At 40.7% G+C, this 16059-nt stretch overlaps 1 protein-coding gene and 1 long non-coding RNA gene across 3 annotated transcripts in view; one reads left to right on the top strand and one right to left on the bottom strand.

Moving 5' to 3' along the window:
* LOC108788035 overlaps window positions 1–15023 on the top strand; it is a 17548-nt gene extending 2525 nt beyond the window's left edge. Inside the window, exons 2-3 of the long non-coding RNA XR_001941305.1 lie at window positions 2636–2638; window positions 14944–15023. This is a non-coding gene — a long non-coding RNA (uncharacterized LOC108788035). The remainder of the gene's footprint in view (window positions 1–2635; window positions 2639–14943) is intronic.
* The window catches only part of WASL (Wiskott-Aldrich syndrome like), a 48397-nt gene that overhangs the window by 15009 nt on the left and 17329 nt on the right, over window positions 1–16059 (bottom strand). For both annotated transcript variants that reach the window (XM_018557757.1, XM_018557756.1), the window contains exons 2-5: window positions 10766–10900; window positions 8088–8174; window positions 6407–6503; window positions 1511–1534 (exon numbers count right to left, since the gene is read on the bottom strand). In XM_018557757.1, coding sequence (XP_018413259.1) covers window positions 1511–1534; window positions 6407–6503; window positions 8088–8174; window positions 10766–10900 — 343 coding nt within the window. The remainder of the gene's footprint in view (window positions 1–1510; window positions 1535–6406; window positions 6504–8087; window positions 8175–10765; window positions 10901–16059) is intronic.

The following is a 16059-nucleotide window of genomic DNA, read 5'->3' as shown; positions in this document are numbered from 1 at the left end:
AAAAAAAAAAAAAAATGTCATGAATTTTGTGCTATTTATTTTTCCTTCAATCCTGACCAGTTTTCAGTCCCTGCTGATGAAAAGCATCCCCACAGCATGATGCCACCACCATGCTTCACTGTGGGGGTGGTGTTCTCAGGGTGATGGAAAGAGTTGGATTTGTGCCACACAGCGTTGGCCATGATGACCAAAATGAATAGCACTAAATTACAGGGCAATTTTTTTTTTTTATAAAAAGACCAAAAATACAGGGCAATTTTTTTTTTTTTTTTTACGAAAGCCTGTTTCAGTCTGACAGAGATTTGAGATGGAATGGAGGTTCACCTTCCAGCAGGACACCGACTAACAATGCTAAAGCTGGTTTATCAGGAGCTTAATTTTAGTCTCATTTAACCAGTGTACCTTATTTCATATGTTTGGGGACTCATGCTGTTTAGTGAACTCCAAATGTATATTCTTAATTTTTACTTTTAGTCATGGTTTTTTTCTGGCCACTCTTCCATATAGCCCCGCTCGATGGAGTGTGTGGCTTAATGCTGTCCTATGGACAGATACTCCCGCCACCACTTTGAATCTTTGCATTTCCTTTAGCACCTTGGTTCTCAACTGGTGGGTCGTGACCCAAAAGTGGGTCGCCACCACATGTTCAGTGGGTCACCACATGCCTTCCACTTTTCTAGATGACACTCCTCAGCCTCCCCCTAGTGCAGCACCATCAGTTCTCGCGCTGAACAGCCATTCAAAATATGCTGTCCAGCCCTGCATGTCAGCTTGGGGAGGGGTGGATTGGAATTATGGCTATAAGGGAGCTCCATCCATACGTGCATTGCCTACAGCTCCCACATGTACCCTGTAGAGGTGACTGGACTGACATCACATTGTGGCTCCTGGCACCTCTACAGGGCGCGTAAGGTTAATTATATATATATATATATAATATCTTTTTGCATCTCTGATTAATGCCCTTCTTGCTTTGTCTGTGTGTTTTGGCAGATGACCCTCTCTTGTAAGGTTTGTAGTGGTGCCAACACCGATCTAAACTTCTCCACAACTTTGTCTCTGACCTGTCTGGATATCTCCTTAGTCTTCATGATGCTTCATTGGACACTCCGTGCCTTTTAGAATAGGTGTATTTATACTGGCATGCGACAAATCATGTCACACAGGTGGACCTTTTTTAACTTATTACAGGACTTCTGAAGCCAACTGGTTGTCATACATGTTATTTAGGTGTTTCCCAGCAAAGGGGGTAAATACTTATGCACAGTCAATATTTTTTTTTCTAAATGATTGGTTGTGTCATAATAACATTTTGCACCTACAAAGTGTACATATCATTGTAAGCATCCCCCTAAAATCAATTGTCAATCCAGGTTCGTATGCAACAAAACAGGAAAAACACTAAGGGGGGGGTCACAGTTTTGCAAGGTACTGTTTGTAAACTGGAAACTATATGACCTTAGATTTTCATGTAAACTATAAGAGATTCACTACATTCAAACTTGCTTACCATTTAGAGGATCTCGCTTTTTATCTGCAAAAAAGGAAAAACAGATCCACCTTTACTGTGATTATTAAGAGCAACACAAACAAAATCATTTTTATTAAGAAAACCACTATTGTGATCTTTGGGAAAGGTTTCTGGTTCACTGCAGGGGCACTGTGCTGTAATGTCTTTGGTAAAAGTTGTACCTTAAAGCTGAACTCAAGCTATAAAATGCATACTTACATTGGTCCAGCTTGCTCCAAGTGTAATAAAGCATATGATATACCTGGTCACACCTCAACAAAATCACAGAATGTCTTGTACTCATTGGTAAAAAATACTAGGCATTGGCCACTGCACCAAGCAAACAACCCCTTGCATTTTCAGAGCAGAGGAGAACCCGGGAGGACCTGGTGGGTTGCGGTAAAGAACTGTAGTAGCTACTGCTACTACAATGCTTTACAAAATCCCAGTCGGCTGCCCAGTCATATCATATGCATAGTTACATTGGCCCAAGCTGAAGCAATATACACCGAGTGGCCAGTTTATTATGACCACCTGATGTTTGTAGGCAAATTAGCTATACAGTAATACCTTGGTTTACAAGTAACTTGGTTTGAGAGTGTTTTGCAAGACAAGCAAAGATTTCTGAAAAATTTTGCCTTGATATACAAGCAATGTCTTGCAATAAGAGCAACATTTTTTAGTAAAACACCACCCGAATAAGGCTGTAGCAGTGCGAGCGATGAGTCTGTTTAATGACAATGCAATGTCACATTGGATAGATTCCTTGTTAAGGTTTCACGAAATGAAAAAGATTCAGTTGAGCCAAGAGATAGCAGTGATTCCGTTAGATAGTGAAAGTCGTCCTACACAATAATGCTCCTCTCTCTTGTCCCCCTCACCCCAGCCACGAAGGTACCTGTAATTGGTTTATTTGTCTTTATATTTTGTGTTATATTATAGTACAGTACTGTATTGTAATTATTTTTATATGAATATTTTTGGGTTGTGGAACGAATCATCTGAATTTCCATTATATCCTATGGGGAAGTTCGCTTTGATATACAAGTGCTTTGGATTACAAGCATGCTTCTGGAACGAATTATGCTTGTAAACCAAGGTATTACTGTATTATAAATAGGGAAGCAGGTTGTTTACCACGACAGTAGAAGTGATTTTTTTCTGAAGCATTTGAACGTGGGATGATTGTTGGCGCGAGCCATGGAGCGAGTATCAGCAAAACAGCAGAATTCGTTAAATGTTCAAGAGGGGCTCATTGTTAAAGTGTTTAAAGACTGGACTGTCAGCTGAAAATCTGGGTCTGATTGTGCGAATTGTGGCCGTCAGCGACTAGTCAATGTTAGGGCAGAACGGAGAGTGGCAAGACTGGTACAAGACAACAGAAGGGCAACAGTGCAGTGTCAGATTCCTCGCATCACCTTTCAACATCTCGTGGAGTCACGAGGCGGCCCAACGAAGTCATTTCGTGGCCCAACAAAGTACTGATTGGGTGGTCATAATAATCTGGCCGCTCGGTTTAAGTATGCATAATACTTTATACCTGGGAGTTCAGCTTTACCGATCCGAAACGAATGAGAATGATTCAAGCCAAAAAAAAAAAATCTTATTTGGGTAGCTAAAAGTTAAAGTGGACCTGACATCATTTTTGATTGACACTATTGTGCAGGCATGATCTGGGGTCAGCATATAGTTCCTGGACTGAGATGCTGACTCAGAAACAACCATGTACATTTTAGTGGCAGTGTAGTTTTTGGCTGTTTACACAAATGTTAGTGTGCACTATAAGTTTAGCATTTTTTTTTAACTGAAAATATGGGTGTGAAATAATTTCACGAATATGCGACAAAAAAAATTGTAACAGCATTTTATTTGTCTAAGGCACATGTGCCAAACTCAAGGAACAGGGGCTGAATCCGGCCCACCAGGCCATTTCCTAGACTTCTACTTTCAGATCTAGGTATTAAGTTATTACTAAAACCAGTGATAATCGAATGCAGAGGCAATTATGATAAAGATTAGATACATTTATATAGTCTTACAGGCCCTTTGAGGGCAACCATAATGTTTATGCGGCCCACGATTAAATTGAGTTTGACACCCCTGGTCTAGGGTCGCTTTAAGAAAATATACAATGTTTGGGGGTTTAGGTAAACTTCAGGCCTAAAATGTGCATATCATACCATGCTCTGACAGTGAAAAGGTTAATAGGCAAAATATAAAGAAAAGATAACTTTGTAAAAGTTACTGAAATGTCCGTTTTAAACTTGTCACATGAAACAAGGACTGCAACTAACGATTATTTTCATAATCAATTAGTTAGCTTTTTTTTTAAATGTATTAAAAAAATTTAATGATTATTTAATAAAATTATGTAATAAACTATTCTTAGTTATTCAATGAATTATGAAATATTATTTAATGGACATATATTAATTCTTTCTGCATAGCTCTCATCCCTGACATGTGTCACATATAGAACCTGTGCAGGAAGGAAAACATTACCAGGTGGACTTCACTCCTGGACTCCTTTCACCGGACGCATGAATCCCAAGTCTTAACACGCGGAATCGTACGTGTGAGCTGATTGGCTAGAGGAGATTTTTCATCTCGCCTAACTGAGCGCGGGAGAGGATATTGCTAGACACACGGGCTTCACAGGCTTTAGACCCCCATTCACACCAGGGGGCGACAGCGTTTTAACGTGTATTTGTGCGTTTTTTAATGTGCGTTTTGTGTTTATATGGAATAGTTTTAAGACGCATTTTCAGCTCGTTTTCAGTTGTCCAATGAAAAGCAGTCTCAGCTGGAAAAACGTGCTTAAAAAACACGTACAAACACGCAAAATCGCGCATTTCATTGAAGTCTGTGGAGCAAAACGAGCTAAGTGCCACAAAAGCTCAGGACTATTTCAAACAGGCGTATTTTGACACACGATTCAGCACGTTTGAGTGAACGGCCCCAAAGGAATAACATGGGGTTTTAATTTGTATGCATTTTAGCACGGAAAAAAACGTGAGCCGAAATGCCCTGGTGTAAACGGGCCTTAGGGCCAGTTCACACCATCTCCAGTGCGTTCTGGTACAGTTAGTGGCATTCAAGCGACACAGTTGAATGGCATCGGCACGCCCCCTCCCACCCCAGAACGCAAGATGGCTTCCACTGGATCTTTAATGGACACCTTAATTAAATATTTCAATATCACATTAGGGTAACATATGTGCCCTCTTCATAAACACAGGCAGTAAAGTCCCATTTTCCTAAAATTTTAGGCATCATGGTGGGCAGATGGCAGGCCCTAACTGTGCCCCTATGTTCAGAACCTACCTTAGTACATTGGGAGAGCAGTAGAACTAAAATGTATTAATGCCTGCTCTTACAGTTGTATTAGTTTGTTGGTTTGTGTCCATGCCAGGTTAAAGTGCTAAACCAGTCTTTTTCAAAACCAGAACAAAATAATATGGAGGATATGTTTACCACTGAAGATGTGTTCAAAAGTACAGGTAGCTTATCTTGAAAGAATGCTGCCTGGGATAAGATTGAATGGTTCTTTCTTGAACAGTCATTCTGACTTAAAGCAGACCTTGCATCTAACGCTGGGTTCACACCTTAGCGTATTGGAAACTCGCGTTTGCCGCGCGTTTCTTACCGCGATTTGCGGTAAAAGAAACACGCGGCAAACACGAGTTTCCGAGGGGGTATCCGGCTGTATCCTGATGGATACAGCGTTAATACGCCCCAAAGAAGCTCCTGTACTTTGGGCAATCATACGCGCGGTAAAACGTGCAGGTGAGAACCATGCCCATAGGCAAATATGGGTTTTCACCTGTTGCGCGTTTTACTGAGCGTAGGAACACGCGGTAAAACGCTCAGGTGTGAACCGGGCCTTATTCGTTTGAGTTTTGGAGAGCCAAACCAGGGACCAGGCACCAACGCCAGGATGGGATGGGCCAGTCTCCCTAGTAATCGGTGATTTGTTTTTTGTGTAAATGCAAATGTTGACCACACCCCCTGTGACGAAATGGTGATCAGTTTATAAGTTAAATGTGTATTGGTGTTGAGTTATGTTTGAGTGCGTTATGCTGTGTGACTTGGTTATGGAAAGACTATCAGCACCATCCCTCGTTATCTCCCCCCCCATCCCCCCTCGTTATCTCCCATTGTACTCTGAGGGAGCTCAGAACAATGACATTCTGGCCAAGCTGCTGCTATGGCTGTCTGGAGCTCGTTAGCAGGTGGACACCTGTGGTGTTGAGCAGACCGATGGTCTGGGAGGAGGATGTGATGGGATTATATTCTGATTTCATCACTTTCTGTATAAAAGTTTGTGCAGTTGCTCAATAAATCAGAGTTTGTTTACCCTACACTGAGCCTTGGCTAGTGACTGGGGAAACTGGGAGCTAAGGATCTTCAGGTTCCAATATCTCCTCAGCAAGGAAGAAGACAGCGGCGGACATACTCATCCTGAGTACGGGGGTCCGTCACAACCCCAATACATAGTTTGCCTTTATTTTTAATACACACATAGGACATGTTTTGGGCTTTCAAAATGTACAAAACCTTTACTTTTATTTTTGAATAGAGTGGGGAATGGTTAAAACCCAGTTTTTTTTTTGTTTGTTTACCATTTGGGACATTTCCCTCACTTTCTGTCCCCGAGACACAACATGAAGTTAGAGGAAAGTGAGGGGTTGTCCCCAGAAAAGTTGTACTCAAATATTTTCCTGTACCTTTTGTTCTTGAGTACAACTGTAAATATTAGGATTGTCATTTTGTCATGAGTGGGGAATCTCCCTCGTGGGGTCACAATATAAATGTGTGGGTCTAGCCCTTCCCCACTTAACCAAATCTTACAAAATAAAATTTGCCTAGAGATACACTTTAAACCGTCACACATACCGGGTTTTTTAGGTCTTCTCAAAAGTAAGTCAGTTACTGATTTTCTGAATCTTCTTGCTTCTTCTTCACTTGCAAAATTGAGACCAATTTGACATGTCTACAACAGGAAAAACACAATAATGCATATGATCAAGTGCAAACATACCTAGATATTTACCTTATTTTTGCAGCAAAGCTCAGTATTTGAATAAAGATAAAACCCGGTTTAAAAAAATGCTCCCTCATATAAAATAACTAAAGGTCACTACAACATTTTCCTCCAGATCAGAACAGAACTCGTTTTTCACAAAAAAAAAAAAAAAAAGCCAGACACTAGTAAAAACTTTCACCAAAAAGTATCTTCTCAGTATTTGTGTTCACTCCTCCTGAAGTGGATTGGGCTGCCAAGTGTTTGCTTTTTAAGATTTTTCTTTCAACAATCAGAATGCAGCAGAAGGTGTTGGGACAGGGTGGACCAAGTGCACTTCTGCTACAGAGGAAATAAGGCATGGAAGGACCTAACATTCAAGCAAGCCGTACCTTTTTGGTCTCCTAACCAAAGTGGCATTAATTTTGTTGGTCCAAACAAATGGCACTACAACGCACACAAAGCGGTGCACATGCTACAATGTGTTGTGGCAACACACAGACATGTTTTACTAGGCGTTAACACAATACAAATTTAGGAAACCTAAATTTAGGAAACCATATCAATTAAGTTGATCAACATTGGTTTAGGCACAATGTGGCGTATTATCATTATATGGTTTGTACAAGTGTATATTAAAAAAAGGTTAGACCTTTGAATTATTGGCTAGGCTCAGAGGTTTTCAGTATAAATCACACAACTTCCACCCCAAAAAATACCAAGCCTTAGGCCCGAGGCCCGAGTTCCCACAATTGTTATTCCATCCCGAGTAAAATGTTCTCCTCTCCATTGCTCTGTTAGAAAATGACTAGGGTGAATGCACTTTTGTTTACCTTCTAACTCCCTTTGCAGGAATCCTTCCGGAAAGCACACATATCCTGCATAATTTATTTAAAAATGTTCAATGTCAGTTGACTTTTCAAGTCATCCCCAGAGCAAAATATTTTCAAAAGGAATCAACAAATAACGTTCCTAGGCAGCTAGTCCTGGGTTCCATCAGAGTCCTTGCTTGTTTCACTGGAAAGTCTGAATTCCTGAGACACACCTGAATTGTGTATAGTTTCCTTGACAATTATCTTTTTCTAGCAGCCAATAAAAGTAATTGTTGGAATGTAGTAATTTTTTTGGCGTAAGCTTACTATATGCTTTCTAACAATAGCATAAGCAATAGAGCCGGTTAAAAAAAAAAGTGAAATGTTTACCCATCACCTGCCAAGTATGGATGTATAGTATAATTAATATATTGAAAAGCTCTGCATAAATTGTCAGCACCATATCCATCAATAAACAGATCGCCCCGGGTAAGCCACAATAACCCGGGAGGTAAATGGCCGTCATCCATAGAAATCCAAAGTAGATATAGAGGCGCTCACAGGTCTTGCAGCAGAGGTAAGTCAAACCATCAGCACTGAAAATAAATCGCTGACGTTTTGACTTATCCCAGCTGCAATACCCGTTGGTGTCTGTATAGCTACTTTGGCGAGATATAGATAGATATATAAAAAAAAGTGTGATTATGACATATCTTCAGTGCTTCTCAGCTTCCATACTTACCTCACCAGCAAATGTATGGAAATAGGATCGTGGGCTATTATATACAAAATGATAATAAAGCTCCTGTTCATAGAGTTGCCGACCATCCTAGGAGGACACAAAAAAACATTTTTTTTTTTAAACAAACAATATTCTAGCATCTAGCAATTCCATGGTGCCAGATGTGGCAAACATAGTCATTTTATTGATAAGTGGAACCATCCCAATGGTTGAAATCCTTCAAAAATGAAAGGCATGCATAATGATGAGCAGATTGTCATACATAAATCCATATGATATTCATGGCTGTCAGCTTCATCATCAAATCAGATTATCCATACACTAATCTACTCATCTCTGATAATCACTGCCCTATTTCACAGGTGTCCTAACAGTTTGCATGTTGCCAAACTGCTTAAAGAACCAACTGCAATAACCACACAAATTAGCCAATTTGCATGCGTCTATATGACTATTAGCTTTTTGTCTTGCACCAAGTCTAATTCCAGTTAGGGGTAAAATAGAGATAAATTGGGCAAACAGGTTTTCAAAAAAAAAAAAAAAGGCAGACAACATTTTATACACATCTCTCAGGCATGAGGAATGATTTTAAGATAACTTAACACCGATGAAGATACTTTGTGTGAAAAAGAAAGTACACCCTCTTTAAATTCTATGGTTTTAAATATCAGGACATTATAAAAATCTTCTGGTCCTTAGCAGGTCTTAGAAATAGGTAAATAAAACCTCAGATCAACACCACAACATATTACACCCTGTCATTTATTTTACAAAGTCAAAATGAAGAGGCCATGTGTGAAAAAACGAAGTCCACCTTATGATTCAATAGCTTGTAGAACCACCCTTTAGCAGCAATAATAACTTGAAGTAGTTGTTTTCTTTATGACCATCAGTCGCTCACATCGTTGAAGATATTTTGGCCCATTCTTTACAATGTTGCGTGTCGGCATTTGTTTATGCACAGCTCTCTTAAGGTCCAGCCACAGCATTTCAATCAGGTTGAGGTCTGGACTTTGACTGGGCCATTGCAACAGCTTGATTCATTTCTTTTTCAGCCATTCTGTTGCAGATTTGCTGGTGTGCGTGGGATCATTGTCCTCTTGCATGACCCAATTTCAGCCAAACTTTAGCTGTCAGACAGATGGCCTCACAGTTGACTCTAGAATACTTTGGTATACAGATGAGTTCATGGCTAACTCAATGACTGCAAGCTGCCCAGGGCCTGTGGCTGCCAAACAAGCCAACGTCATCACGCCTTCACCACCGTGCTTGACAGTTGGCATGAGGCGTTTGTGCTGATATGCGGTGTTTGGTTTTTGCCAAACGTGGCACTGTGCATTATGGCCAAACATCTCCACAATGAACATTGTTTCTGAAGGTTTGTCATTTGTTCAGATGCAACTTTGCAAACATAAGCCGCTCTGCCATGTTCTTTTTAAATCGGAGAGGCTTTCTCCTGGCAACCATTCCAAACAAATCACACTTGTTTAGTCTTTTTCTATTGTACAGTCATTAACATGCTGAGGCTTGTAGAGTCCGAGATGTAACTCTTGGGTTTTTTGCAAGGTCTCCGAGCGTTGCATGGTCTGATTTGGGGTGAATTTGATGGGATATCCACTCATGGGAAGAGTGGCAACTGTCTTGAATGTTTTCCACTTCTGAATACATTTTACTCACTGTAGGATGATGTACTTTAACTTGTTTGGTAATGGCCTTACAATCCTTCCAAGATTGATGGGTAGCAACAATTGCTTCTCCAAGATAATTTCTGATGTCTTGCCTCCTAGACATTGTGCCAACACACATGAATGTTTTTTATAGAGGTGGTCACACTTGCTGATTATCAATTAATCAAGAGCATTTGGCTGCTACTTAGCCTCTTTAATTCCTATGGAAGCAGCAAGGGTGTACTTAGTTTTTCCACACATAGCTTCTCCATTTTGACTTTAGGTTTGTAAAATAAATTACACAGTGTAATAATTCATGTGTTGCCGTTCATCTGAGGCTCTACCTAATGCTGGGGGATCGGAGAAGGGAATCCCTGCAGGGAGCAGCGACTGACACCACTCTCTGCAGGAAGATGATCGGGAAGTCAGTGAACGCCGGTATGTGTTCGCTGACTTCCCGATCAACAGAGCCGACCTGTGACAGCTTCAGTGTCACAGGACGGCTTAAATTATGGGGATGAATGTTTTTCACTCACCCCATAATTCTGCTTTAAATGAATTGTAGTGCACAGAAACAGTTTAATATCTTTTTTTTAAGCAAAATATAAAAGATAAGTAAAACACAGAAGTCAGAGGGTGCACTCACTTTTTCCTGTGATGTACGTAAAGTTAAGTAACCCACGGCAACCAAAACTCACCTTTCACAGATCTGATTTCAGTAAACTGCAAAGATTGGCGACTATTGGGTTTACTAAACGTTACCAAGTATTGCTGCTCCTTCAGTACTTTTCTACAACAAAACAGCTTGCACATGGAAATAAGCTCCAATGTCTTTTTGTACTGCCAACATATTTTAAAGGCTATGCAGTGGGCAGACAATCCTCTGACTAAGCTGAAGAATTCAGCTGAAATGCTTAAGTTGGCCTATTCCTGGCACATGCAAATCAAAACTCAGTGCATTAACAATAGTACAATGTATCACTGGTTACAGAACATCCAAAAGCATCTTACCTTTATGTCATATACTCTAATGAAATAGGATCTCTGTGGATTGTCTTTCACCAGGCATACTACTCCACAACATTTCTTTGCCCATGTGGAATTACGATCCGAGACGAAAAGTTGGGCAACAGCTGAGTTAATAGTCTATACAGAAAAAAGAAAAAAAAACGCAAAATAAACCAATGCGACTATTGACAAATCAGCAATGACAATGTCTCTCCAAATGTTGCAGTAAAGGAATACCAGGCAGACTATTTACATTATATATACAGGAGTGCAAATCCGTTACCCATGCCAAGAACCTTCACAGACATGTTACCCATGCTGTTTAAAAACACAAAAGGCCATAAGCAGACAGGTTTCTAGGACACTAAAGTAAGAAGCATACAACAGATTCTGATCAGCCACAGAATGCATAACATCTCATAAATAGAATTGTAGAAAAAAAAATACCCACAAATAACTAGCTGGCTAATTAAAAACCAAGAAACTGATTGAGTCAATAACTGTGATCTCCCCTTCTTTTAAAAAGAATGATCAGTGCAGTATACGACACCATTTCAAAATGTGTGTCTAAGCCCATCCTCTCCCAAAGGCCTGGCAATAAACACACAGGTCTGCTGGTCCCGCATTGTATGGGCTGACATCAGAGATCTGCAAGGAGTGGCTTCGAGGGACTGGTTGCACAAAGAGGAGGAAGTCTGCCGTATTGAGGAATAGCATAAGTACATCAACTTTGTCATCATCCCCTAGGCAAAACAAGCAATCAACCCTTGCAGCTAATCATTTTGTAGTCAGGTTTGCCATGGGTGTCTACAACATATTTCCATTTCTTTAGAACATGGTCAAGAAAACGTAAATTGCTTTTTTGGCAGAATTTGATGTTCTACTTTTAAATACACCAGTGAATATGAGTTTTTGAAAACAAATGAACTGTTCCCTATAGACCCAAAGTCATTCCCTCAAGCTCCTATGTGTACTTCAAAGCCTAGACCTTCAGGAACTTGCAAAAGAAACCAGATAGCCAATCTAAGCCTGTGTACACCATGAAAAGAACTCACAAATCAGAATTGTGTTCTGTGGCGTGGGGCCATTTCAGCCAGTAGAAATACAATAAGTATCCCAGGCTAGGGTTAACAAGCAGGCATGCAGAAGCCATAGAAATGGAAGGCGGTCAAGTGTAGGAAGACTTAACAATTTCTAGGCTCTTTCCATTTCAACAACTGAATATTATATAAAACCCACATACAAAATACCATTGGCTCTGTTTTGATATTGTAGAAGTGCACATCAAATGAATAGTTCATTATTCCTTTTACAATGTACGGACCAAAAATGTACAAGCAAATACCGACGTTCAGAACAATATCAAGCAATACATTTAAAAGCATGTAATATCCAGTATGAGTCTGGGTTTTTCATGTACTTTGATCACATTAACGTTTTCTCTTCTTCATAGTAACAGAATTCAGTCACTGATCAAACTGTAATGGTAAGCGTTTACCAACACTATCAACAAACATGGTAGAATGACGGTTGTAAAAGTGCATAAATATGGCGGCTTGATCATGCACCACTGTTCAAAGTGTGCAGCCTGCATTCAAGATGTCTTGGAGTTATGCCTAGTTTTAGGTAAATGTATGTACATATTACACATTCTGAACTCTATACAAACAGTGACTTAAATACAGTCACCTCCTTTGACTTTTCCACATGTAGAGGTCTATTTATAAACAATTCGCAGAGCCATTTGCACTGTGAATCTCCGAACATTCATGGATTTGCGAATAGAGGCAAATACCAACATTCTTACATTCTGTATCAAAACCGATGCAAACAGAATCTGGAGCAGTTGCCCAAAGCAACCAATCAGCTTCTATCTTCAGTTTGTTCAGTGAAGCTTGAAAAAAAGATAGAAGCTGATTGGTCATCGCGCACAGCTGCTCCAGAGTCTGTCTGCTCCAGTTTTGATACATCCCCCTCTAAAAAGGTGCCCATACACCCTACAACCATCGCAAGACAGATCGTACGTTTTTTAATTACCTTACAACCATCGCAAGACTTTTGTCTTGCGATGGTTGTAAGGTAATTAAAAAACTTACGATCTGCCCATCTTGGACAGGCAGATTGTACTTGCAATCATCGCAAGCCCGCCCCGTTGAGGGAAGGCTTGCCGATGATTGCAATGCTGAACAGGCAGTATGTGCTTGAGTCCACCGGCCCGTGCGGCATTTGTCTTACGAGCAGGCCACAGACCTGCTCGTAAGACAAAAGACATGCGACCGCACAGTAGAAACGGTCGCACACCTTCCATACACCTGCCGATTATCCCGCGATTATCGTACGATAATCGGCAGGTGTATGGGCACCTTTAGTATATTTTCTTTTCAGGTTCAATGTAATTTTAAAAAAAATACTAAACTTCTACCGGACCCACTAAATGAAGTTGAAGACCAGTATTTATTTCCTATGCTACTCAGCACCATATAGCTACTACAATGTGGTATTTTCCCAATGTTACATTTAGCCTGAAAAGAGTACAAATAAATGTTGTTGCCTGCGTTCGACATTCCCCAGAACGAACAGCTTTGAAAATGGTTTATAAATAGACACTGTAATGTTACAATCTAATATTACAATGGATTTAAAACGTTAACTTTTAATCTTTTTTTGCATCCCAGGACTGCAATCTGTTTGCAGTAACATCTGGCTTATATACATATACTATAGGTGTGGCTGCACGTTACTGCTCAGTTTAGACTTCTCAATGTTAGTGGTAATAGCGAAACATGCCTGCACAACATTAGTATGGCCACTCAGGTGTGTGTAGAACAGGAGTGTATTTACACTGGGACAAAATATGGGAGACAGGGATAGAGCATAAAGTCCATGAACCCATCGCACTCGAAACCACTGTTACAAAGATAATGAGGGTGGGTGTTGCAGCTGTCGACGGTTGGCAATCGTGGTCAATATCAAACTAAATATATACAGACCCTGGAACTCCAAGAGCAAGTCAAATACGTCTTTTTGACGTAAGTTCACCATAACGTGATACACTAAATGCAACGTTTCCGGGTCTTGCAGGATCCTCTTCATCAGGCAGAACAAGGGATAGAGCGTGGTCACACCACAACAGGAAATCCCTGGACAGGGACCTTAACAGCAGGATCACCACAAGGCAGTACAATGAAAATTACTTTTCAAAATACAATATATTAAAGCTTGTATAAAAACGTTAGCAACTGGATTTATAACTTTACTACTAGCTTAAAAAAAAATGCTGACGTTTGGCTGCAACCACAGTTGGAAGCCTTTTAACCACCTTATTACCGAAGCAATTTTGTAATTTTTCCACACATTAACGACAATCTGGATTTTGGGAAAGAAAGTTACTTTAAAACCCCAAACAAGTATATATTTTCTGAAAGCAGAGGCCCTGGAGAATAAAAAAAAATGGTAGCTGCATTATTATGTTGAATTATTGCACAAAGGTTTATCAAAACCAATATTTTTAGAGGGAAAAAAAACAAAAAACACGAACTATGGGGTAAGCTTTTTTTTACCCCCCATAGTTCTTTTCAAGGTCAGGGGAGGAAATATACTAACCACCTCCCGTGACACAAAGCTCAGTGTAGAGCAAGCTATTACCCACTATATACTGAGATCACCGCAGCCAGGACGCATCCCTGTGGGCTGACTAACAGCAGGCTCTGCCTATCTATAGGCAGAGCCAGCTATGCCTGCCCCCTTCCCTGTCCGGTCCTCCAGTCAGCGCTGGAGGATCGGAGAAGGGAATTCCTGCAGGGAGCAGCGACTGACACCACTCTCTGCAGGGAAATGATCGGGAAGTCAGTGAACGCCGGTATGTGTTCGTTGACTTCCCGATCAACAGAGCCGACCTTCCCCAATTACAATATCCTCGATTAACTCTGCATTATTAGTGACAATTAGATCTAAGATGGCATTTTTTCTTGTAGGAGTCTCCACCATCTGGTCCATTAAATTGTCGCGCAACATGTTTAGATATCGCCCCGCCTTTGCCGAACCCGAAGTTCCATTGGCCCAATTTATGTCTGGGTAATTGAAGTCACCCATCACGACTACATTGCCCTCTCTCCCAGCTATTCCCATCTGTGAGTGAAGATTGACTTCTCCCTCTTCCCCTATATTTGGGAGGTATATAGCTTCAATGTCACAGGACGGCTTAAATTATGGGGATGAATGTTTTTCACTCACCCCATAAATCTGCTTTAAATGAATTGTAGTGCACAGAAACAGTTTATCTTCTTAGCAAAATATAAAAGATGGTTACATCGAGTAAATAGATACCAAACATGTCAAGTGCAACAACTGTGTGTGCCTATGCAATGGCAAAAAACAAATGGTACTCAAGATTGTCCATATAGGTAATGCTTTAAAAGCCTTTATTGCTCATCAGTTTAGAGCGAACAGCAAATTTTGGACCTAGAACTATTGCTCTTAGACATTATCAGCGATACCCAAAATGTGTGACCCTATTTTACTTTTTTTGTCACGGTTTAAATTTGTTTTTTTTTTTACATCACTTTATTGCCATCACATAGGGGCTTGTAGCTTTTGGAGGCGACATGATCTCTTTATGGAGACATCAACTGCTCTGGCCTCCAATATAGAGGATCAAGCACAGCATTGTACCCAATCTCGTCTAACCGGCACTTCATCCGGCTTTGCGCACAGCACTTCCTGAGTCACTGATCACAGAGCAGATCGGGAAACGAACATTTCCCCGTCTACTTTCCCTCTCCATCCTGACACGAATTCCTGTGGTCCCAGAGGAGTGGGAGGACCCTGAAAACCACAGCAGCAGGTTGGGTGGTTGCCACCTATGCAGACTTGTACAGGTGATTTGGGTGGCTAAACAGCTGCACAGATCACTTGTAAAAAGAGAATTGCCTGCTGAAAACAAAAAAACAATACCAAGAGCAAGGCTGCAGTAGCAGCCATGCTCTTGGTATAACTACTTCAGGAACAGGACGTACAGTATACAAGAACGGCAGCTTTTTGGAGTGACTCTTTACCTGTTTGCACATCAGGATCTTGCGAAACGCATTAATAAATTACTAACTGCTAAAAACAATGGCCACTTCTCCTTACTCTTGCTATTAGACCTTTCTGCTGATTTTGACACTTGACACTTGTTTATCACATGCCGCTCCTAAAAAACTTGACCCTCGCTTGGCCTACAAGACTTTGCTCTCTCACGGTTCTCTTCCTACCCAAGCGCTCCTTTAGCGTCACCTAGAATTCTAACTCCTCCCCTC

The sequence above is a fragment of the Nanorana parkeri genome, unplaced genomic scaffold (assembly GCF_000935625.1).
Source record: "Nanorana parkeri isolate BGI_ZX_2015 unplaced genomic scaffold, ASM93562v1 scaffold301, whole genome shotgun sequence".
NCBI lineage: Eukaryota > Metazoa > Chordata > Amphibia > Anura > Dicroglossidae > Nanorana > Nanorana parkeri.
The sequence above is the reverse complement of the archived record's forward strand: the minus strand, read 5'-3'. Positions and strand labels throughout refer to the sequence as shown.